This window comes from Amyelois transitella, chromosome 22 (genome assembly GCF_032362555.1).
Source record: "Amyelois transitella isolate CPQ chromosome 22, ilAmyTran1.1, whole genome shotgun sequence".
Lineage (NCBI taxonomy): Eukaryota > Metazoa > Arthropoda > Insecta > Lepidoptera > Pyralidae > Amyelois > Amyelois transitella.
Window position 1 is genome coordinate 7515316 of NC_083525.1, and position 25459 is coordinate 7540774.

General features: G+C 35.8%; 1 protein-coding gene across 3 annotated transcripts in view; it reads left to right on the top strand.

Annotated features, from left to right (window-relative positions):
- The window catches only part of LOC106129952 (WW domain-containing protein tag-325), a 92819-nt gene that overhangs the window by 55892 nt on the left and 11468 nt on the right, over positions 1 to 25459 (top strand). For all 3 annotated transcript variants that reach the window (XM_013328667.2, XM_013328666.2, XM_013328668.2), the window contains exons 2-5: positions 15031 to 15144; positions 22682 to 22841; positions 23324 to 23538; positions 25313 to 25459. In XM_013328667.2, the coding sequence (XP_013184121.2) occupies positions 15031 to 15144; positions 22682 to 22841; positions 23324 to 23538; positions 25313 to 25459 (636 nt within the window). The remainder of the gene's footprint in view (positions 1 to 15030; positions 15145 to 22681; positions 22842 to 23323; positions 23539 to 25312) is intronic.

A 25459-nucleotide genomic window follows, 5' to 3' on the forward strand; every position in this document is an offset into this window, starting at 1 on the left:
TTTGCTTTAGTTAGTTATAAAATAAAAAAAAATGTGTTATTAATAACAACTTAAAAATAGTTTACGCATAACAGTGTGACGTAATCCTTAATCTAGTGACGTCACGTCACTTTTTATGGCTTATCGATCACTTGCATCGACTATCGATATAAAAAACATCGACTCGCCTTCATTAGCCCTCGGCTAGGTGACCATTTTGATCAATGTTGCCATTATTGCAAGTTTAAAGCCTGTTTGAATAATACATACCTAGACATTACGAAAGATCTAGTTTATTTGACCGACTTACATTAAGGTTTTAATAAGTACCAAGAAGGACGTATATACAAGGAACGATTTCAGTTCGTGAGTGAGTGAATTCGAGAGTAAAACATCGTGAGGAAACCTGCACATTCAGGCAACTGGATGTGTAACTATGGTCGATCCAATACGGGTAAGGTTGCGGAGGTCAGATAAGAGTCGCTTCGTGTAACCTGACTTATCCAATCCAGGATCCATGGTCGATGGTATACCCCAGGCACCTCTCCAGACTGATGAGGATCCGGGACTAAAAGCCAGGAGGTAGAAGAAATGTCGGTAACAATAACATATACTCGTACAAACATACATATACTATACGTTATTCCAACAAGACGCGTCAAAGCAAATAAGAATCTAAGCCAGTCAACATTGTTATCAGATATCTGATTCATTTAAATTTTAGGCGCAAAAGGACATTACTAGATTAATTTAAAAATACGCATACAGAAAAACAGAATTGTTTACATATAAACCGCATATCTGCTAATTCCAGAGTCCCATTTTTTTTCTATAAATCCTTTTTTACTTTTAAATTGTTTTTTTTTATTTATTCTCAATAAAAATGTTATGTTTTTGACAATATTCAGCTGCATGTTTATAAGTACTTGAATAGTATTTTTACTACATTTAAAGCGAATAATTCATAACATTTTCCCGGAACGGTTACGGAATTACAAATACAAAGTATTTATTCCCAATGACAAAGTCGCGGGAATAAGCTAGTATATCAAATATTTTTTTTTAAGTTATACAATTCAAATTGATTTATTTGAAATTTAGGTCGTAAATTATTTTTCAGTTTTGGGTTTATCGTCGAAATAGCTCATTATTTTTATCATAACTTTAAGAGATTGTGTTTATTATAAATTATGGAACGACTTATCATTTGACCTCACTTCATCAGGTCAATTTGTTTGGGACTTTTATTTTTGCACGCAAAAACCTGCCAAGATTTTATACACGTGCACTTATTAAGTAAGCGAAATTATATAAATCTAGAAATAAATCACCTTCTTCGTAATCTTTAAAAAAAATAGCTTCTAAATAAGTTAAACCTTCTATTGAAGTAGCGAAAATTGCTTATTTTGTTGATTTTGCGTGATTTGTGAATAAATTAATAGAATGAAAAAAAATATTCTAAACTAGCGGCCCACCACGGCTTCGCCCGTCAAACCGTACATAACATTATGTAATTAGATAAATTAATTAATTAGATTACTTAATTCTTTTCTATTTTTAAGCTACATTTAAATTTTTTCGATATAAATCATTTTAACGATAAAGGAATTTTCATTATCTTTTTAGTATTTCCGAAGATAAATAATAAACAATAACCCTTACAACCAATCAAAGTCACAAACTATACGCCTATCAAGACTTCACGTCTTTTCAAGACTGTTGATTCTGTCTACCCCGCAAGGGATGTGGACGTGATTATACATAGTATATAGGTATGTAGATATTGTCATTTATGAGTAGAGTTAGCAAAGAGCACAATTATTCTTTTAAATTCTATGAAACTTCAGTTAAGATAGTTTTTTTGTAGTATGTAGATAGATTTATGACACCGTATGACCTAAATACCTACCTGAAAATATGCAATATTGCCTCAACCAGTTATTGTAATCGAATTAAGCCGTTATCTTTGCCAATATGTAAGTTAGCACGCAAAGCATTACGATAGCAATAGCTTGAACAACTTGACACACGAACAGCACCAAATATTGTTGCAACACTTCATTATAGAGCGCCGAGTCTGTTATAAAATTGTAATTAACTTATCACGGAAGTACGAACCTTATTATATCCAAAGGTTCGACTGGCAGAGAATGCCTTGTGGCATTAATTTGTACATTTTACGTGCATGGAGTTTAAATATATAAATAAATAAATATATAACATATACACATACATCCATATGTCACGTCTATATCCCTTGCGGGGTAGATAGAGCCAACAGTCTTGAACAACACGTGTATATATAAACACGTGTTTATCCTTTACGGGGTAGAGAGAGCCAACAGTCTTGCGAATATTGCAAGGCTACGTTCAGTTGTATGACTAAATGATAGAATCGAGTTTTTAATAGTGACAGGTTGCTAGCCTATCGCCTTAAAGAAGAATCCCAAGTTTAAAAGCCTATCCCTCAGTAGCCCTTTACGACATCCATGGGAAAGTGATGGAGTTGTCCTATTCTAAAATGCCACAAACCACACGCACTTAGTGAAAGAGAGAGCTTATAAAAAATATTGACAGGATATAATAATATTGAAATTGAACAGACCAATGACTGTCATTTTCTTAATGGTGCAGTAAATAAGAGACAAAAAGTACTGATTTTTTTTTAAATACAGTAAATAGATGTTAACATATGAGTATGTAGTTATTGTTGAATGTTTAGATATTGATGTTATTTTTTTTATTGTATTAGTGATTTGTATCTGTGAGGACATGGCACTATTTTTTGTAAACGGTTGTTGGTCTTCCAAATATATAAATAAATATATATTTTTTTACATAGATTAAATATACTATATGTAGCTTATAAGTTTAGTCGTTCGTTCGTGAATAGAAAGTGGAAAGAAGGTGGGATCTCTTCCCGCCATAAAAACCATAGAGATAACAATTTTAGAAATTCAATTTTCCGTGCCAAAAACAATTTTCAAGGAAAATTTCTGGGTAAAATAAAATTATGGAATCACTAGGTATGGCCAAAATTTGAATAAGAAGACATGAAATTTGAATTACAGACCACTAAAACGGGGTTAGAAGCAAAACAACAAACATTTATCTCAGTTCACTGAATTAATAGAGGATTCTTGTTATTTTGTCATATCTCTTTATACCTACCATTTGACCTTTTTTTTGTAAATCGATGATATCCTACTTCCTACTAATATTATAAATGCGAAAGTTTGTGAGTATTCCAGGATATCAGTATGGATGTTTGTTACTCTTTCCCGCAAAAGCTACTGAACCGATTACGATGAAATTATGGTATGAAGGTAGTTGAATACCCAGAATAACATATAAGCTACTTTTTATCCTGGAATCCCCGCGGGAATGATTCCATGCGGACGAAGTCGCGGGCGGCCTCTAGTATCTACATAAAATCACGATTTTTTCACTACATTCATATTTCTATTCTATTCTATTCTAATGAAATAAATGTACAAGATTTCTAAGACCTGGATCATATTCTTCTACGAGTATTTAAAATTCCAAGACCAACGTACGACACCTCATAATTATCCGTCCAATGACATCCACGAACAACCGGGTTTCGTCCGACAATTAGCTAATCATCAGTAAGCCTATAATGTGCATAGTCTATGATTTGAGCTAATTAACAATGGTGATCAGGTAGAAACTAGCAACGGTCTGTTGCGTCAGTCATAAAAAAAAAATTAACATCACGCATAGACAAAAATTTATGCGATAATTTTATCTGTATATTGATGTGTGATTCAGCAGATTCATAAATTAATTTTTTATTGTCGCAAAAAAGGATAGTTACTTCATTGTGTTGATGATGTTCGATGATTGAAGACTATTACGTTGTTTTTATTATTAACTTGTCTATTTACATTCGTTTCTTTACATACATATAGTCACGTCTATATCCCTTGCGGGGTAGGCAGAGCCAACAGAGTTAATAAGTAAACTATTTCCCTTTGACACAATTGGCCAACGAACTCCTTTACCCGCCCCGGGTTGAGCAATCGATCTAATTTATCTTCAGATATATCTCAGCTTTGTGAAATTAATTAGATCGTGTCATTAGGTTTGCGGAAGTCTGGTGATAAATATTGTTATTATGAGATTTTGTTCTCTATTTATAGTAAAAAAACGGACATTCATCCAACCCGCTGGACTGTAAAGAATGAGACAGTAAAAGACAAATGGTCTTAAGACCACTCCATGTCTTTCCCATGGATGTCGTAAAAGGCAACTAAACTTGGGATTCTTCTTTTGGGCGATGGGCTAGCAACCTGTCAATATTTGAAACTCAATTCTATCATTAAGCCAAACTGCTGAACGTGGCTCATAAGTCCTTAATAAGTATTATCAGTATGAAAGTATGGATTTTACAATCTTCTACATACATACATAACATACATATGGTCACGTCTATATTCCTTGCGGGGTAGACAGAGCCAATAGTCTTGAAAAGACTGAATGGCCACGTTCAGCTATTTGGCTTAAAGAAAGAATTGAGATTCAAATAGTGACAGGTTGCTAGCTCATCGCCTAATAGAAAAATTCCAAGTTTAAAAGCCTATCCCTTAGTCGACTTTTACGACATCCATGGGAAAGAGATGGAGTGGTCCTATTCTTTTTTCTATTGGTGCCTGGAACCACACGGCACAATCGTCTATTTAATTTGATATACGCAATCGATTTGACATGTGCAGTTGACCACTTATCTGCGATTCGTGTCATAAGCAGCCATCTGTTACGGGCTGGTCGGTCTATGTGCTCCAGTGAAAGTAATATTATTGATAAGTTTTTATGATGTCACTAGCGACCCGCCCCGGCTTCGCACGGGTGCCAAATTATAAATGTTATTATACATAAAAACCTTCCTCTTAAATCACTCTACCTGTTACAAAAAACCGCATCAAAATCCGTTGCGTAATTTTAAAGATTTAAACATACAGACAAACAGACTAAAATAGCGACTTTGTTTTATACTATGTAGTGGTGCTATTTCAGTGGGAATGAACTGAGATTGTTGTAATACAATGTATCCGTTACTAACTTAAGCAGTGGGTTTTTGTCCTTTGGGAATTAACGAAAAGAATTAGGTGATGTTACTCTTGAAAGTTTTGACTCTCTTTCTACTAACATATGTATGTACATATAGTCACGTCTTTATCCCTTGCGGTCTAGACAGAGTTAACAGTCTTGAAAATAATGATAGGGCATATTCAGCTGTTTAGCTCAATGATAGAATTGAGATTCAAATAGTGACAGGTTGCTACCCCGTAGCCGAAAGGAAGAATCCCAAGTTTATAAATCCATCCCTTAGTCGCCTTTTACGCCATCCATAGTAAAGTGATGGAGTGATCTTATTCTCTTTTGTATTGATGCCGGGAATCACACGGCACCAAATGTCAATGTTTATACCAAACGTCATCATAATCAATCTATTATTTAGATGTTGTTGAGTTAGTATACAATGACACAAGTCTCGAACTTACTTTGGGTATAACTCTTGTGTGACTTGTCGTGTAAAATATTTATGTTTATCTGTTTATATTTATTTTCTCTATAAAAAAGTTATAAGTTTATAACACGACAATATGACATAACCAAAATATGTAAAATTCTTATTCAAAAAGTAAAAATAAATAAGTAAAATATTTATAGATAGCCAAAGATTTTTAATCTTACGATAAGGGAAAACATAAACCTGCATATTCAGGCAACTAGATGTGTAACCATGACCGATCCAATATGGGTAAGATTCCCCTGAAAAGGTTGCGGAGATCCGATGGGAGTTGCTTCGTATAAAACCTGACTCTGCCAATCCAGGATCCATGGTCAAAGGCATACCCTTTACTTCTCTTCAGAGTGGTGAGGATGACCTCACCACAACACAGGAGCAAAGGGACTAAAGCTTAAAACCTAGACTAAAACCGGGACTAAAGCCAGGAGGGAGGAAGGGCTGACTAAAAAGCTGAACTGGAACATTTGCAGACCTGCCTCAGATTTTTGTACATACATACATACATTTAATCACGCCTCTTTCCCGGAGGGGTAGGCAGAGACTACCTCTTTCCATTTGCCACGATCTCTGCATACTTCCTTCGCTTCATCCACATTCATAACTCTCTTCATGCAAGCACGGCGGTTTCGGGTACTCAGATTTTTGTTCTGACCAAAAAAGAGAAATTAAAACAATGAACTGAAAGGAAACCCGGGGTAATCGTTTCTTGAAATCTGCAGCTCACGTGGCGGACATGTGTCGGCAGACGGGTTATTTATTGCGACTGACAATTTTGGAAGATGCTCGTGCAAAATCTTGACGACATTTACATTATTAGGACTTATTTTTATAAAATTAGAATTTACAATTGAATACGTACTTATAAATAGAGAATGAAGAACATACATACATACATATAATCACATCTATATCCCTTGCGGGGTAGACAGAGAGAGTCTTGAAAATATTGATAGGCCACGTTCAGCTTAATTATAATTAATTATAGAATAGACATTGCCTAAAAGAAGAATCCCAAGTTTATAAGCCTTTCCCTTTTACATTCATGGGAACGAGATGGGTTAGTCCTATTCTTTTTTTTATCGGTGCCGGGAACCATACTCGTACAACATCTATAAATTAATAATGAAGAAGGAATCGCCTATTTATCAACACAGCTGAAAACACGGCTCAGATTTAGTGAAGGCTTTTTAGTAAGAAGTTTAAATTTCAATCAATCTCTATCCGAAAGCATACGATTTATCAAAAAGCTCAAAAAAATTAACATAAATCATAAATAAATATTTAATTAATAAAAACATTGTTTTAAAAAACTTAACATTAAAGATTACGGAAGTAGTTAAATTCAATCGTTTAATAAACAAAAAAAAAATTAAACTCAATAAAAAATAAATACCCTATTTGACATCGCTTGCTCTTATGCAACGGTAATAACAATCTGTGAGTAATAAAAACGAATCTTTAATAACAATTGTGACAATTGATAGAATCACCAGTACGCTGTCATTGCAATAAACCTTGACGGGGACTTGTCTGAACTTGTGCGAATAAAGATAGATAGATAAAACTCTTTATTGCACCGTAAGGGTTTATGATTAAGTGCCGTGTGGTTCTCGGCACTAATAGAAAAGAGAGTAGGACCACTCCATTTCTTTCTCATGGAGGTCGTAAAAGACGACTAATTTTTAGGCGATGGGCTAGCAACCCATCACTATTTGAATCTCAATTCTATCATTAAGCCAAATAGCTGAACGTGGCCATTCAGTATTTTCAAGACTGTTGGCTCTGTCTACCCCGCAAGGGATATAGACGTGATCATATGTATGTATGTATACAGAAAAATACGCATAAATACAGATAAATACATAATAATAACATATAAGAAGAGAAGTGGAAAGAGGTAGTCTCTGCCCTCCGGGAAAGAGGCGTGATTTTATGTATGTATGTATAACATATAAGTACTTAGGATAGAGTAGAAAGATAATGAGATGTAACGAGATTTTTGAAACTATCAATAGTAAAAAATACTACGTCTTCATTTTTTTTTTTTTAATAAACATACAAACAAACATACAATCATTGTGTTATTGATTATTTGTAAGTTGGCATTGAGACGTGGGATGAGGACCTGGTGATCTGTTATACAGAACTTCAGACACCATCACCTCACGAAATGTGTTTTTTTTAAAATATAAACTTACTTTGTAACAAAATTAGAGAAACAGAAAGCATTATTAATAACGTCTTTATCTCTTATAAGGTAGACAGAGCCGACGGACTATTCCTTAAAATGAAAATAAACAACTTTATTAGATTTTCCCTTAATGGACTTTTACAATTGGCACGAGAAGAGAACCAGCATTCAATAGCTAGATCCTTGAAAAAAATACTGATGGATTTCCATTTGGCAAACAAAGGTCGTAATAGGCAAGTAAAGAATAAAATTTCCGACTCCATTGCCTGATCGTGCAACTCGCTGCCGCATGTCCATCGCAGGATTTGAACCTGAGCCCTCCTTTTTCATTCGGGCACCTTAACCGTTCTATCATCGACGCTTTTTGATAAGCGTCCCATGATATGCAGGTACAAAAACGATTTAACATAACAGCGCGTAATAAGGAAACAACATATTAGATATACTATTTATTCATTCTGCGCATGACCTAGGTTCCTAGCATTCTAGTCACGGCCTAGGCACCTTATAGGGACCTTAATAGGATGACACTTAGTGCGTTAGTGCTGTTGAGCCGTCTGGTTTTGATTACATTGTATGGATGCACTCTGTGATTGGTTTTTGTAATGACGCGCCTGTCACCTTTCATGGTGGATTTGAAATTATGATTTATTTATTGCGTCAATATCATTAATTTGTGTTTAACGAATAATAATTGAAATGAACTCAAAACTAAAGCTACTTATAAAAAAAGAAAGAAAAAAAGATACTATAAAATACTTATAAAAAAGAAACACTTTTACTTTTTAACACACACAAACTTTAATTTAAAAATTGTACAGTCCTTGCATAGCATCAACATGCGAGAGTGAATTATGATTTAATTATTTATTGCGATAAAGGCAGAGAAGGGGTTAAAAGAGGGCTTAAAAGATTGTAAGTGAACTTTTACAGCGAACCAAGTCACGGACATCAGCTAGTGTTAATGATTGAAAAAGTCTGGAAATTTTCGTGAATCGCTGGATATTCTATTATATTTACGGGAAGGTATCCCTTAGTCGCATCTTACGACATCCATGGGAAATGAGGTGGAATGGTCCTATTAATTTTTATTTTGGTGCCGGGAACCACACGGCACGCATGCCTTAATATTACGGTATATAATAAAGGAAAAGTAAAAAAAAAAAGATATTACATAGTCCCTACATGTTGCATCGGATATAAAGCGCGCCACTGACGGAAGTCAGCCATCAAATTGATCTAATAAAAACAATAGAAGGCCGTATGTCTATGTATGTAGGTTATTGCTCTCACGTAAACACTGACTCATCAATTTCTTACCAAACTGCTAATAAAAACTGTTAGTGGTGAATGTTACGAAAACGGAATACAGCTACTGTTTTGGTGGTGAATACGTATATAATGTTGCAGTGTAGTATGTTCCGCCGCTTCTTGTACACATGCGGTTTGGAAGCGGCAGTAGATATAATAAGATTTAAGTTATGTGACGTCGATAAATGATACCTTGTATCGAATTTTGAAAATCATCATGAACATTTATGTATGAATAAAATCACCCTTAAAAACTTACCTACAGTATGTTATTTAAGACGATTTATTTATTAGTTTACTTTAAAAAATATAGCTTAAACTTTGTGATTTTTCACACGATTAATTTTATAAATTTAAACTTCATTGCACAAAATACAAATGTATAGGACAATTGGCGGACTTAATGCTGGAAGCATTATCTACCAGTCAACCATTGGGTCTGACAGAGAACTTTATGTGTGACAGAGGTCTTTTTTTTATTAACTTTGTATTTTATACCTACATAAAATATAAAATAAAATAATTAATTTTAATGCTTTTATTGACACTAATATGACAAAGTTATGTGGTAACGTCGGATAGATGAAACAACGAATTAAAAACAATAATTAAATAAATAGAGTGATTCAATTATTCTATTCGTGAATCAACTTGCATCAGGAATCGTGATTCACGTGAGTTCTGGGTTAAGTTTACGGATTATCTATTATGATGTCACTAATTATAAGCGAGGATATTGAATGTCTTATATTGAGCACAATAATGGCCACTGCGCAGATTTTTGCATTTAGATTTCTGCGCAGATATTTTAGACAAACAGTAAACTCTGTTATGTATACTTAGATAGATGAAATAATTAGGATACTGAAATGATTAGGAGAGCTCCTAGTCCCTCTGCGTTCTAACATGCTGTGAACGGGTTCTTTCTTCGGCAGATCAATAATGGGTCATCCTAATTTGATATTTTATCTATGTATATGTATTTATAATGTATATTATGTATCTTGTATGTATTTATGCATATTTTTTTTGTAATGTATGTATTTTTCAGTATGCATGTGCACTTTATCGCACCACCAACTTAAGGTTTTTTCTGTTTGGTCAGCTTGTTGACTAGTAGAGAATGCCAAACGGCATTAAGTCCGCCTTTTGTACATTTTTTTGTGCAATAAAGTTTTTAATAAATAATTTAATACTAAGATGTTAAAGATGTTCGTATCTGCGGGGCAAGCACGACGAAGAAGACGTTTTTATCGCGCGACCATCTATCGCTGTCCCGTCTGACGTCGTAATAAAAACAGCTATAGTTTATCGCGCGATAAAAATGGCGTAGTTATTCCATCTGGAACACACACGGCACTTAATTTTCTTAGTTAAATTAAGTCTTGAAGATGTCACATTCAATATAATGATTCAGGTACACTTTCAATTTAAAAAAAAAGTAATTTTTCACATAAAAGTCGAGTGTACGCAAGCGAAGCCGCGTGGGTAAAGTTAATAACCAAATATATAAACAGTATATCTTTCAAACCACTCAGAAATAACCGAAAGGATTCGACAGGCGGATATCCTAACGGTATTGTAACTTTTCATCTAAATATTATGATAGTTAAAAATAGATCGAATCTTATAGTTTATTAGTAAACTAGTTGAGTTGAAACATTTGGATTTTTTAATTGGATCTGTGAGTCTGTCTTATTAGAAAACATAGTTCTGCTTTTATTGTTTTGATTTTTTGAATTTGGAGTTTGGAAATGAAAAAAAAAAGGTTTTACTAGGAGGAAGAGTTTTAATTTTACATATAAACGTAACATGAAATATTTTTCAGTTATTTACAGATATTCACTTAACGGTTTTAGGCATTCGCTTTTGGTGGCATTCCCCATATGTTTGCTAATTATAATACAAGAACATTTTATTTTTTTATTTTATTTTATCTTTAATATGTAAACAAACAGTTATACATACGTAGTCGTTTATCAATATAACGTAATACTACAATGCTAACATACATACATAAATACATAAAATCATGCCTCTTTCCCGGAGGGGTAGGCAGAGACTACCTCTTTCCACTTGCCACGATCTCTGCATACTTCCTTCGCTTCATCCACATTCATAACTCTCTTCATGCAAGCTCGATGGTTTCGGGTACTTTTGACCTGACCCTTTACAATGCTAACAAATATGTAATTTCCTCTTTTTATGTACAGGGTATTGAAAAGTTAAAATAAAAATGTATAAGCGTGTTTTATGGGTTACTCTCAACTCCAACCTTACAGCTTAAACCAGTGTTGCCAACCAAAAACCCGAAACGAGTATCAAAAACAATTATCGCGATGACATTGACAGAAAACAATGCAGCAGTCAGACAGAAATAAAAAAAATATACCACGCTCATTACTCCCTAATTGCCATTCATTGACTTAATTTCCGTGGTATATTCGTCTCTCTCACACCTATAACTATTAATAAAGTAAGAAAGAGATAGCTGCAGACTTATGAATGGAGCATCGGTGTCGCCGAGGTCAATAAGTTGAATCAACTCAAGCACATAAATTATACTGGTGTAGGATGAATGAAAGTATTTGTGGGACTAGCTGTTGCATTTTGCGTTGCTCGCGTCAGTTGATTTACTGCAAATATAAAGACCTTTATAGAGGACAGCTGAGAATGTTATCCGAATACGTTATATGACTCTTATCTATAGAAATTGCAATGTGAGAAACTTAAATTGAATTGATTTTATATTTGTTTAAGTACATTGGCGCCTTTTACAATCTTTATAATGTAGTATGTACTTGGCACGGTTTTTAAAAACAAGCAATTTCTCGGAATAACTTTTGCAAATGAGGCAAAATAAGAGTTGTTTAATAAATAATTCTTTTTAACGTAAGGAGATGCATATTCTTAGCTATTCTTGCCCAGATTTGACTGGTGTTTAAAAATGCATCTGTAAGTATAGAAGGCCTTTAGGTTTTTGACTGACTTATACAAGAAAGCTAAGATGAATTTCTAAAATTTTCACGTTAGCATTGTCTAGTAAGCCACATGAATGAGGTCTTTTTAAAATTAACTTTTCCTACAACAGATTTTTTTATTTGGTACGTTCATATAACAACAGATTTTTTTTATATGTTCATGGTGTTACACAAAAGAAAATATACAGCAACATATTATTGGCTTATCCGATATGTTTTTAAAAAATATTGTTATAGCTGATTCTAATAGAATTCTATTTAGTTTTCACTTTCTATGCAATATAACAAGATCACCTTGGCTCAGCAAGGTTGGTTAGATATGAATCATTGTTCCATTATTCCACAACTTTACATTTTGTTTACTAACTTATCAAATATCTACTTTATTTGAGTAAGAATATCAAATAACTACACTTATTTTGACTAAGGGACTTATAAAGACTTTATAAACTTGGGATTCTTCTTTTAGGCGATGGGCTAGCAACCTGTCACTGTGATTCTCAATTCTATCACTAAGCCAAACAGCTGTACATGGCCTATCAGTCTCTTCAAGACTGCTGGCACTGTCATCACTAGATTCAAATATTAAAAATAAAAAAAAAATATAATAAAAAAATGATAAATCGAAAAACTAGAATACAGCAATTACTCAGATCGATTCCAAACTTAAAACTTAAGTCAAAAATCATTTATTGATATAACAGTCATCGGGCTTATTTTATCAATGAATCATTTTGACGTCAACTTCGGGTATTCTGGGTTCCGGTCACCGTTCCTTGACCGCAATGATTTTGTGAATGAGAGGCGTGGCGATGACGGTCCTAACTGGTTTCTGAAATGGCGTAATAAATCAATCATCCTTTAATGTAAAAACTCTTCCGGTTTTAACCAGTAACACCTTCGATATTTAATTTTATAAAAATATAATGTTATAAATATATTTAATGTAATAAAATACGCAGTTTTCAATTCTAATAATTGTTAATATTAAACTTTTACACAAAGCAATAACATACATTAAGTAGGTACCTCGACAAGACAACAATTTAATTAAACCAACTTTTCATTTTCTTTTTAAATTGAATTTTTAGCGGGAACCCAAATGTCATGTTGTTCGTTATTATATATTTTTTTTTAATTTTCCCTTGTCAAAGGTAAAATTATTGATAAAGTATGCTTAAATTTGTTTCGCAATATTATATACATATACTTTGGAAGCGTTAGTATTTTAATCGTAAATAGTTTTAGACGTCAATAAAATAAAAGTAAATAATTTCAATTCAAATTCAAAATTTTAATTCATTATTGTGGGACAATTCAATCATCACTTAATAATTGTCATATAATTTGGTTTACAATATTGAATATCAATCAAATAATAGTAACTATTAGTATTTTCTCCGTTTGTGTCCTAGCAAAATTTATTAAAAACAATAATATATTTTTAAAATTCTCCTTTCACGATTAGCATGTTTTCTCTTTCCCATGGCTTATAAACTTGGAAATCCTATTTTAGGCGACGGGCTATCAACCTGTCACTTTATATGAATCTCAATTTTATCAGTTAGCCAAACAACTGAACGTGGTCTATCAGTATTTTCAAGGCTGTTGGCTCTGTCTACCCCGCAAGGGATATAGACGTAATTATATGTATGTACGTATAAATAAATATAAATAAAATATATACGGGACAAATTACACTGATTGAATTAGCCTCGAAGTAAGATTCATTTTCTTGAGCCATAATTTAAACTTTCCATTGTTAAGATAAAGACAATTTCAATACTAAAGCACCCCTTAGGTTCCCGATTCCTGAGGGATACCACGCAGAATCTAAGTTCACTTACTTGACCTAGCGTAACTGCGGACGGCGCGGCGGTATACTCTTATCAGCCCGTTAATTATTCAATGTCACTGATAAGCGATTTGCGACAGTTATTTTAACCAATTGAATATTGTGTTTTGAAATTTAACATGATTTGGATAGGTTGCGCGCATTATGTCCAATTCGCAAAATGTCCAATTTGTCGAGTTCGAAATTGGTCCAGTTCGCTATTGGTCCAGTTCGCATTTGGTCCAATTAGCACTTGGTCCAGTTCGCATTTGGTCCAGTTCGCAATTACATAGTCCAATTCGCGATGGGTCCAGGCAACTGGACCAATTGCGAACTGGTCAATTGGACATTTTGCGATTTGGACATAATGCGCCCGAACGATTAGGATACCTGAAAAAGTCGGATATCATAAAAAAATATTGATTTGTCATTAACATTTTTAAAAGGATTTTTTATCTCTAGTGTAGGCATAAAATCTGAAAGATACCCTAAGTTAATCTGAAAAACGTTATCTTTAAAATATTTTAAACGTACTATTTGCAACGAGGATACTGCTAACATCTTCCTGAATTCCTTCAAGCAACATCCTCGGATCAAGTTACTCAACGCATTGTGTTAATGAAAGCGCGATTGTTGCACCAGGATGTGAATGGCGAATGCTTTCTTGTTATTTTCCAGTTCAATTTGTTTTTATCATCTCTTTCCCATGGATGTCGTAAAAGGCGACTAAGGTTAGGCTTACAAACTTGGGATTCTTTTTTTAGACGACGGCTTGTAACTACTATTTGAATCTCAAATCTATCATTAAGCCAAATAGCTGAACGTGGCCTATCAGTCTTTTCAAGACTGTTGGCTCTGTCTAGCCCACTAGAGACGTGACCATTTGTATGTATGTATGTATGTTATTTGACTTTACATTGCATAAAGATATTTTAGTGTCGTGTGACTGCCGATACTAAGATAAGGACCACTCCCTCTCTTACCTATGGATGTCGTAAAAGCCGATTAAGGCTAATAAACCATGGATTTTTTTTTAGGCGATGGCATAGCAACCCGTCACTATTTGAACCTCAATACTATCATTAAGCCTAACAGCTGAACGTGGCCTGTCAGCATTTCAAGATAACTGGCTCTGTCCACCCCGCAAAGGATAAAGAACGTTTTTTTTTTATTGTTACAGTGGATCACCCCTGAAGAATGTGCGGAGTATAGCCGGGAGGCGCGTCCTCCACTCGTCATACCCAGGATCACACAGTATAGGCAACCAAGGATACAGAGACAGCCTTACGTGGAGGTATGTATGAGTGTTCACATTTATCTCTTGATGACTGTAAAGGGTCAGGTCAAGTACCCGAAACCGCCGAAGCTTGCATGAAGAGAGTTATGAATGTGGATGAAGCGAAGGAAATATGCAGAGATCGTGGCAAGTGGAAAGAGGTAGTCTCTGCCTACCCCTCCGGGAAAGAGGCGTGATTTTATGTATGTATGACTGTAAAGGCCGTTAAGCGGTTACGAAATGCAGTTAAGAAGCGGCGCATTTAAAATGTCAATAAAATAAAAGTAAATAAATTGTGCCGTGTGGTTCCCGGCACCAATGCAAAAAAGAATAGGACCACTCCATCTCTTTACCGTGGATGTCGTAAAAGGCGACTAAGGGATAGGCTTACAAACTTGGGATTCTTTTTTAGGCGATGGGCTAGCAACCTGTTACTATTTAAATCTCAATTCTTCCATTAAGCCATATTTGGCAGCTATTGCTGAACGTGGCCATTCAGTCTTTTCAAGACTGTAGGCTCTGTCTACCCCGCAAGGGATATAGAAGAAGGGAAGAAGCGGTAATAAACTGCACTTCAGCATGTTCTTCAATAACAGTCCCGAAAAGACTGACAGGCCACGTTCAGCTGCTTGGCCCAATGATAGAATTGAGATTCAAATAATTTAAATCTATACGCCACAAGTCACAAAAATAAAAAATAAAATCACGCGACGCTATCAGTCAAAAACAGCGAAAAACCTAAATCGCGCAAGCAAAGATTTCACGAATTGGAGCATATATACAACCTCCGACACAACATCGTCTGTCGCGCGGTTCCCCAGGCATAACACCTAGCCTGGCGGAAGATCTTCTCTTTAGTGGCGGTCGAGCCGAATCATTACTCCCGCTACAAACCCATTCCTCAGTATCCCAAAAAGTATACGGTCGTAAAATTCGCGAATTGATCATTAATTTTGTAGGTCACGTTACAAGACAATGCATAGAAGTGCGAGCGGGACAAAAAATTCAGACAATGTCCTCAGCCGCCATATTGTTGTGTTAATTATTCGATTACTTCATGTTGTCGGTTAATTATGCGAATGACCAATGATGAGGTGATGGTACAGAAGTGCCACTCGTGCGAACCATTTCAAAGTGTAATGAATTTCATTCGTATACAGCGTACATACATATAATCACGTCTATATCCGCTGCGGGGTAGACAGAGCCAACAGTCTTGAAAAGACTGAATGGCCCCGTTCAGCTATTTGGCTTTAAGATAGAATTGAGATTCAAATAGTGACAGGTTGCTAACCCATCGCTTAAAAAAGAATCCCAAGTTTGTAAGCATAGGCTTACAAAAAAATAATAGGACCACTCCATCTCTTTCCATGGATGTCGTAAAAGGCGACTAAGGGATTATTTTTTTGTATTGGTGCCGGGAACCACACAGCACACATTTGTATAAAGTTTTTTTTTTATTTTAAATATTTTCTTTAAATATTTATTGAGCCTTAATTCTACAACAAAAATACTTGATGCTTCAGAAAATGGCATACAGATAGAGCAGGAAGTCAGAAGTCAGAAGGAAGAAGAAATTTTGGTTCATAAAGGATAACTAACAGTGATAACTAGGTATATATTTATAAATTGCCTGTAGAGGTTCAATATATCTAAGACTATTTCACTTACCTATAAGAATACGACAGATATATGAACATGGAAAATTAGACTGGTTCGGTGGTCGAATTGGTAAGGTGGCTTTAAATGCGTGATGCCTAGAAAGGCACAGGTTCGAATCCCATTTTGGCCATATACTAATGACTATTTTCAAAGTTATATATTATTGTTTGAATACTAACCTTACTTTTACGGTGCGAGAAAATATCATGAGGAAACTCACGAAACTGGATGTGATGATGATCGATAAAATACGGTTAGGTTTACCTGCAAATGTTGCGGAGGTCAGATGGGAGTCGCTTCGTGTAAAAATCAGACTTTTCAATCCTGGGTCCATGGTCGTAGACATACCCCGGGCTCCCCTTCAGAGAGGTGAGGATGCAACCGGGACTAAAGCGAGTAGGAAGAATATGTCTGTTTATGCGTCTGTGGTTTGGTTTGTTCTTCAACATTGGATTGGTATCTCAACTTATTAGAGCCTCTGTGAGGCAAAACGTCAATGACTTAATTGCCGTTAAATGTGGTTATTCTGTAAATTATATATTCGTTGTGGTATTGGTCACCAGCACCAATATGGCTGCGGTTTTGCGCCTGCGCATCCGGTGACGTGGTGTTTTGCGAGACGCATTGAATGCTATCAATTATACTACTTTAATGGGCCAAGTCAATGGAGCCAATGTTCGTTTGCAAAGCAAGTATTTTGAAACTGACTTTAGTAAAATTTAAAAGATCAATATGCATATACATACATATATCACGTCTTTATCCCTTACGGTAGACAGAGCCAAAAGACTGAATAAATTTGAAGTTAATTCTGACAAACGGGTAGAAAAACATATTCTCTCAGGATAACTTACGTTATCAGGTATACATCGTGAGGAAACCTGCACATTCAGCCAACTGGATGTGTAACCAAAGATCCAATACGGGTTAGGTTTACCTGCAAAGGTTGCGGAGGTCAGATGGGGGTCGCTTCGTGGAAAAATCAAACTCACTAAATCTAGAGTCCATGGTCAAAGGCTGTGTGAAGACCTGACTCACCCAATCTAGGATACATGGTCAAAGGCATCCCAGGCTCTCACCAGAGAGGTGAGGATGGAACCAGGTCTAAAGCCAGGAGGAAGGAGGAGAAACAGTAATTGAGTGCCCGCGTGAAAGTACCCAATGCCCTTCATCACACTCCACACCTACACATAGTATGTATGCAAAGTTTCATAGAGAACGATTCAGTGGGTTTTGACGTGATATATGCACAAACAAACATACTTTCGCGTGTTCGTAATACCTATCAGTTTGGTTTCCACGCAAATAGATGGCGCTAATTCTTCTATTTGACAACCGATGGCAGAAATTCACATGTTGGCCGAAAGATGGCACTGATGAAGTTCAAAATTATATTTTTCATTTAACTCGGTTCACAGCTAATATTTGTTTTAAATAGAAAAGTGTGTTTGTCTGTTTATCACGCTCTATCGACTTGATCTTCGGACACTGAATTAGATATACAAAAGAAACTTTTTGTCTTGTAAAATAGTTCCTATGGGATTTGCGATAAGCGACATACATATAATCACGTTTATTTCCGTTACGGGGTAGACAGAGCCAATAGTCTCGAACAGACTGATAGGCCACGTTCAGCTGTTCGGCTTAATGAAAGAATTGAGATTCAAATAATGACAGGATGCTAGCCCATCGCCTAAAAGAAAAATTTCGAGTTTATAAGCCTATCCCTTAGTCGCTTTTTACGATATCTATAGGAAGGAGATGGAGTGGTCCTATACATTTTTCTATTGGTGCCGGGAACCACACGGCACGGCGCAATAAGCGCCATAGTGCATATAAGCGTGCCAGTGAGCAAAAGCTAGTGATTTCATAATCAGTTTTAATTTCTTAAGCACATGTCTTCTATCCTTTCTAATAAAAACTGTATGCATGCATACGAATAATTAATACTATGAAAGGAACATAATAATCAGAGAATGCGTAACAACAGATAAGTGTCGACCGTTTCCTAACGTGGAATCGACGCTCGACCAATGATAAGGGGGCTCTAGTGATGTGGCGTGTTGTTATCGACAAATAAAAACGAGGCAAGTCGATAATTAGACTATTTGCTAAATAAATAGAGAAGGTATTGTCATAAGTAACAAATGCTTCATTTGGGAAATGTAAAAATTATTTCATGTGAGTTTGATGCCATTATGACAGGTGAAAAAGTACATGTGTGAAAATAAGTAAATACCAAAATTAATCTATTAAGGCAATTTAAATGGTGATAATATTGACATCTGGGTTTTACACAAAATAATCTTTTTTCAGGTTTTACGTATCGTAGTCATCGGTACAAAATTTCAGCTTTTTTTTTAAATTAATAGATTGATATCAATGCCAGTCTTTCAATTTTATTCTTATTATGTTACATATTTGTAATGAGATATAGAATATAACTGTACTAATTCAACTTGTTCTACTAATCTTATTTAATTGCCATAATTGCACAAACAGGTGTAAGCTGTTATAAAGTAGATGTCATTAGATAGATATGTACATGAAATAAATGAAAAATAATTGCCAGCATTATTATCGACAAAATTAACTTCAAAACAATTGAATCACAGCCATCACTAGTCCAATATCACAAGTATGTATATTCGCGTCGGCTGCGCGCGAGTCGACCTCACCGCAGCAATTGTTTTCCTTCTATTTCATTTACCTTAAATCAGTCATTATTAACAAATAATAGCGTTGACATGTAAGAAATGCTAGTGGATCGAGGATTTCGTCGAAAAACAGTGGAAGTTAGTGAAATGAACGTGTTCAAATTGAGGAGAGGGAAGACATGGTTCAAAGAGGTCTGTATTTGAGACAGCGCCATCTATTGGTAAAAATAAGCAATTGAAAGTACCTGAAAAAGTTGGCCTTTTTGTGTTAGATTAAATACAAGTGATTGTGTTAGTAATTTCGTGTTAAAAATTGTAATCGTTATAAGAAGGCTCAAAATTGAAACTGTTTAGTAAGTTTCAATCACAAGGTTTGTAAATACATACATTCATACATAAATCACGCCTTTTTCCCCGAGAATTTGGCAGAAACTTCATCTTTCCATTAGCCACGATCCCTGCATACTTCTTCCGCATCATCCACATTCATAACTCTCTTCATGCGAGTTCGTCGATTTCGGTTACTCTTGACCTGACCTATAGCCATCATAAACTTTGAAAAAAGGTGTTGCTTTAGCTTAGTTACTTTCTCTATCATCTTTTCCTATTCCCAGTTGGACCCTCAACTGCTTAATTTCGGGTCCTTAATCATCTTTTCGACCACACTTTGCTCAAACAAGCATCTTCATATTTAAAGCGCATTTTAAATTCGGAGTTCGTTTTAAGCTTGATACCCGTTATATAATTAAGCCAATAACAAGCTATCATTGAGCTAAACAGCTGAACGTGGCCTTTGAGTTTTTCAAGACTGTTTGCTCTGTCTACCCGGCAAGGGATATAGACGTGAACGTTACATAAACATCAACAGTTTTAGTGTTATAATGAGGGCCCTTTCGTAGGACGTTGTGGGTGTATCCGGCGGGGCAGCGATGAGTTTCATTGCCCTTGATTTCGTGTGAATTAATACCAAATTACCGTAATAAACAGCTGACTCAATAACACAGGAGAAGCATATTGAGAATTTTATTTTAAATCCGTGATCTTCCTTTACGATATGAGCTGGGACATAGGTTTCATGCTCTTTAATAAGGTTGTAGCGGGAGCGATGATTCGGTAAGATTCAGCTTTATAAAATGAGTATAGATGTATTAGATAAAAAAGGCCCGCAAAACACCATGCTGTTTGTTCAAACGGATGTACTGTACAAATCCATGGAGGAATGTCTGTTCAACGATGTATTTGTGTCATTTTTCCCTATATTTACTTCAAATATAGTGCCACACCCGTTCGACCAATGCATTTTTAGTAGTGTGTGAAAATGTGTGCCGTGCCGTGTGGTTCCCGGCACCAATAGAAAAAAAGAATAGGACCACTCCATCTCTCTCTTATGGATGTCGTAAAAGGCGACTAAGGGGTAGACTTATTAACTTGGGATTCTTCTTTTAGGCGATGGGCCAGCAACCTGTTACTATTTGAATCTCAATTCTATCTTAAAGCCAAATAGCTGAACGTGGCCTATCAGTCTTTACAAGACTGTTGGCTCTGTCTACCCCGCAAGGGATATAGACGTGATTTTATAAATGTATGTGTGAAAATATCATCATTATCTTCTAAGGTCTTCAGTTTGAAATTCGGTTTTTGATGCAGATAGCAAGCATCAGCTAGCATAACTTATTTTGATCATTATCTAGCGCATTAAACAGCGTTTAAGAGTTGGCAAATAAACACTTGATAGTCTAATATTTCGGTTTGAATGTAGTATATCTATTATCTGATAACGCCATTACGCTAAGTGCAAATACAACTTTCGTTTCGTTTTTGTCAATTAAGTCATCACAGTGGTATATATTCAGACTAATATCACACGTAGATATGTATTGTAAAATACACGTCTAAAAAATAGTAATAGAAGCAGACTATGAGAATGTACAAAGTCATGTAATTGTTTTCATATGCCATGTAAACAACAACGTTAAATAATGTCTCTGTAATCATGCAGAGAGATTCTGGTAATAAACTCCCCCTGGGTGTGGTGTAATACTCAGGGGAAAAACAAAAAAAAAAAATCACACGTAGATAAGGTTTAAATTTGATTAAACTTTAGTTTTTAAGTAATTCATTTGACGTCAACCAAGTTGTTAAACCATACGACAATTATTAAGCGATATAATAATATCCTATAATAATGAATAAAAAATTTTGAATTTTGATTTTTTTTTGAATTAAACTCTTTGAGACTTATTTCGTAATACTTGAAGTGATATACAAATGTCTAAGCACGTATTGTAGTTCCGACACTATTTTCTTCCATTTTGTATGGAACTGTGCATCTACTTTTTTTTTAAACTTGATCGAAAGTCCTTTCATATGAAATTGGCGTTTTCTTGTACTGGCAACTTTGATCACAATTTTTTTAAAAAGATTCGTAATTCTAAATTCAAATTTATACAGCTATTTACACATATTGTATTTGTGTTTCGTTAACCGTCATTCATTTGTTTTATTTTTATTCTGATTTTTATGTTTGCGTCACTCAGTTTACAAAATGGAAAACTTGAAAATTCTCGTGATTTTCGAGTACGAGTTCCATCGTGGTATCAGTGAAATATTATTTAAATGCGATATTCGTATCTGTTTACTAGACTTCCTCAACTAAGATGGTCCGATTTTGATAAAATTTTGTTAAATTCCATGCATTGGTGTAGACTGCGCATTTATTAGTGTCTCTTTTTACGCATTTGCCCCCGACTTCGCCAGCGTTAAATTGTATTTCATTTATCGTTCCTGCATGGAATTTTTTCGCGTAATTAATTGCATTTACTTAAAATTGTAACAAAATCATTTCAGAGACTTACCCGAGAAAGCGTCTCAGACACAGACTTACGTATTTATTAAATTATCATACATACATATAGTCACGTCTATATCCATTGCGGGGTAGACAGAGCCAACAGTCCTGAAAACACTGTGTGGTTCCTGGCACCAATTCAAAAAAGAATAGGACCACTCCATCTCTCTCCCATGGATGTCGTAAAAGGCGACTAAGGGATAGGCTTACAAACTTGAGATTCTTTTTTAGGCGATGGGCTAGCAACCTGTCACTATTTGAATCTCAATTCTATCGTTAATCTAAATAGCTGAACGTGGCCATACAGTCTTTATAAATTGTATTTATTATGTATGTATGTTTGAATGTATAGTATAAGTATCTATAAATGTTTATGTGTCTTTTCCAGGATACCATCCAGGAGTCGGTAGTACGACCTTCAGGCAGACCTTATGAGCGTATGCATGACTGGAGCCCCACGTCGGAGCGGAGCCGAGCTGACCTGGAGCGGAGTTTCAGCAAGGCCAGCTCCGATAGCCCACCTATTGCGAGGATCAACAAGAGACTGGGTAAGTTATTATAAGTTTGTGGACGCTGTATCTCTCTCTCTTATCAATATTTTAGGTCATGGGCTCAGCTTGCATGGGAGCGTGCTGAGCCCATGACCTGAAATATTAACAAAAAAATATGAACTGTATTATTTAAAATTTCATTTGTGCTATAAAGAGTATTGCTTTAAAAAGAAATTGAAATAATACAGTTTTTGGCATTAAAAAAATATGTACAATGGCGGACTTATCCCAATTGGAATTTTTTCTAGCAAACCATTTTTTTTTTTGAAAAGACTGAAAGACTACGTTCAGCTGTATGGATGTTTGATGGAATTGAGATTCAAATAGTGACAGGTTGATAGCCCAAATTTTTGAGCCTATCCCCTAGTCGCATTTTACGACATCCATGAGAAAGATATATGTAGATTGTTTCTATTCCAAAGTGCCGGAAACCACACGGCATCCATCAGTAATTGTATATATTTTTCCATAAATTCCAGGCAACTCCACCGAAAACCTCCTGTACCCGAATGTGCGAAGGCCAAACAACCTCCAGCTGCCGGCGTCCTCGTCCGGAGACAGCCTGGACGTGGAGATCCGGGAGCGGGACCCTGTGCACCTGAGGAGCAGGAAGTCCAGGTCGATGGTGGCGCCCAAGCACAGGATGCGGTCGCCGGTGCCAGCTCCCAGGATGCTGGTCCATCAGCCATCTGAGGTATGGTCAACAATGTTTATTTTATTTATTTATTTATTATGTTTCTCCTCTTAGATTTCACGGGTCTATACACCCCGGATTTTTGAGAGGCTTGCGTGGGGATATAAATCCAACACGTAGAGGCCCTTTGGAGAAGTTGATGTTATGTTGTTCTCCTGCCAAAACCCGTTCCCGGGCATATCAATAGATGATATGTCCATGAACAGGTCTCGGCAGGAGGTGGAGCTATTACAAAATAAGGAAAAGGATTATGGGTTTATTATTAAACTTAGACATTTTTACATTACATACATTTAACTGCTACAGTGTAACAAAAACCATAATATGTAGGTTTGAACGTACACTGGCACTCATCGTTGAACATCTAGATCATGCTCATTATTAGGTTACGGTCGGTCTTTTTGAGAAACCGAAGATTTGTTTGCTTGGTTCCTATTCAACATTCTATTCTATTCTAACTTTAATTGATATTGTGAAGTTGACGTTGTTGAAGAAAATGCTGCAGTGCAGTTTGTTACTGTTTAATCTGCACTGACGCCTTGGAAGCAGTTGGCAGTAAACTTAGTTTTTAAGTAATTTATTTGACGCCAACCAATGTTGTTGAACCATACGTTTTGACAATTATTAAGCGATATATAGTATCCTATAGTAATGAATAAAAATTTTGAATTTGAATTGAATTTGAATTTTTAGATCATGCTCATAGGGTACCGGTTGGTCTTTTTAAGAAACCGAAGATTTGTTTGTCTTGGTTTCCAGTTCAAATTGACAACCATTTTGGGTTTGACAACTCTGGACTGCACTGGTCCTACTTATACATTTATTAGGATATGTGACTTTATAGCAAGAAACATTAGGATATCTAATTGTTATAGCACCCGATCTTATGATACATAAGCATTATAACTGTAGCGGGAGCGATGATTCGGCTCGACCGCCACCAAAGGGAAGATCTTCCGCCAGGCTAGGTGTTATGCCTGGGGAACCGCGGCTCCGACGATGTTGTGTCGGAGGTTGTATATATAGCTCCAATCCGTGAAATCTCTGAAATCGCGTCTTAGATTCTTCGCTGCTATTGGTTGAGCGCGTCATTTTCTTAGCGATGATTGACAGTAGTTGTTTGATTTGATGTTTGTGGCGAGTGGCGTAGAGATGGCGCCACATAACTAAAGACGATTAGGTAATATAAAATTTCGTATATACGAACATTATGGAAAGTGATGTTTATGCCAAACGTGTTATGGATTGTGATTTTCGGACAAACTATTTTCGAAGAAGAAATAGTTGGGATACCAAAAATAAACTCTTCAACTTTCAGATGGAATAAGAATAGGACCACCCTATCTCTTTCCCATGGATGTCGTAAAAGGCGACTAAGGGATAGGCTTATATACTAGGGATTCTTTTTTTAGGCGATGGGCTAGCAACCTGTCACTATTTGAATCTCAATTCTATAATTAAGCCAAATAGCTGAACGTGGCCATTCAGTCCTTTCAAGACTGTTGGCTCTGTCTACCCTGCAAGGGATATAGACGTGAACATATGTATGTATGTATGTAGAAATAAACCATCCGCGCGGACGGAGTCGCGGGTGGAAGCTACATACGTACATACATACATACATAAAATCACGCCTCTTTCCCGGAGGGGTAGGCAGAGACTACATCTTTCCACTTGCCACGATCTCTGCATACTTCCTTCGCTTCATCCACATTCATAACTCTCTTCATACAAGCTACATAGTTCTAAAAATAAACTCTTCTTCACCTTTCAGATGCCCGTGGTATACGAAGGTGCTGTGAAACGCACCAAGTTCTCCGAGAACGGCAAGAAGAGCAAGAAGAACTGGAGCGACTGCTACGTGATCCTCACGCAGACAGGCCTCATCTTCTACAAGGACCAGAAGACTTACTTGGCTTCG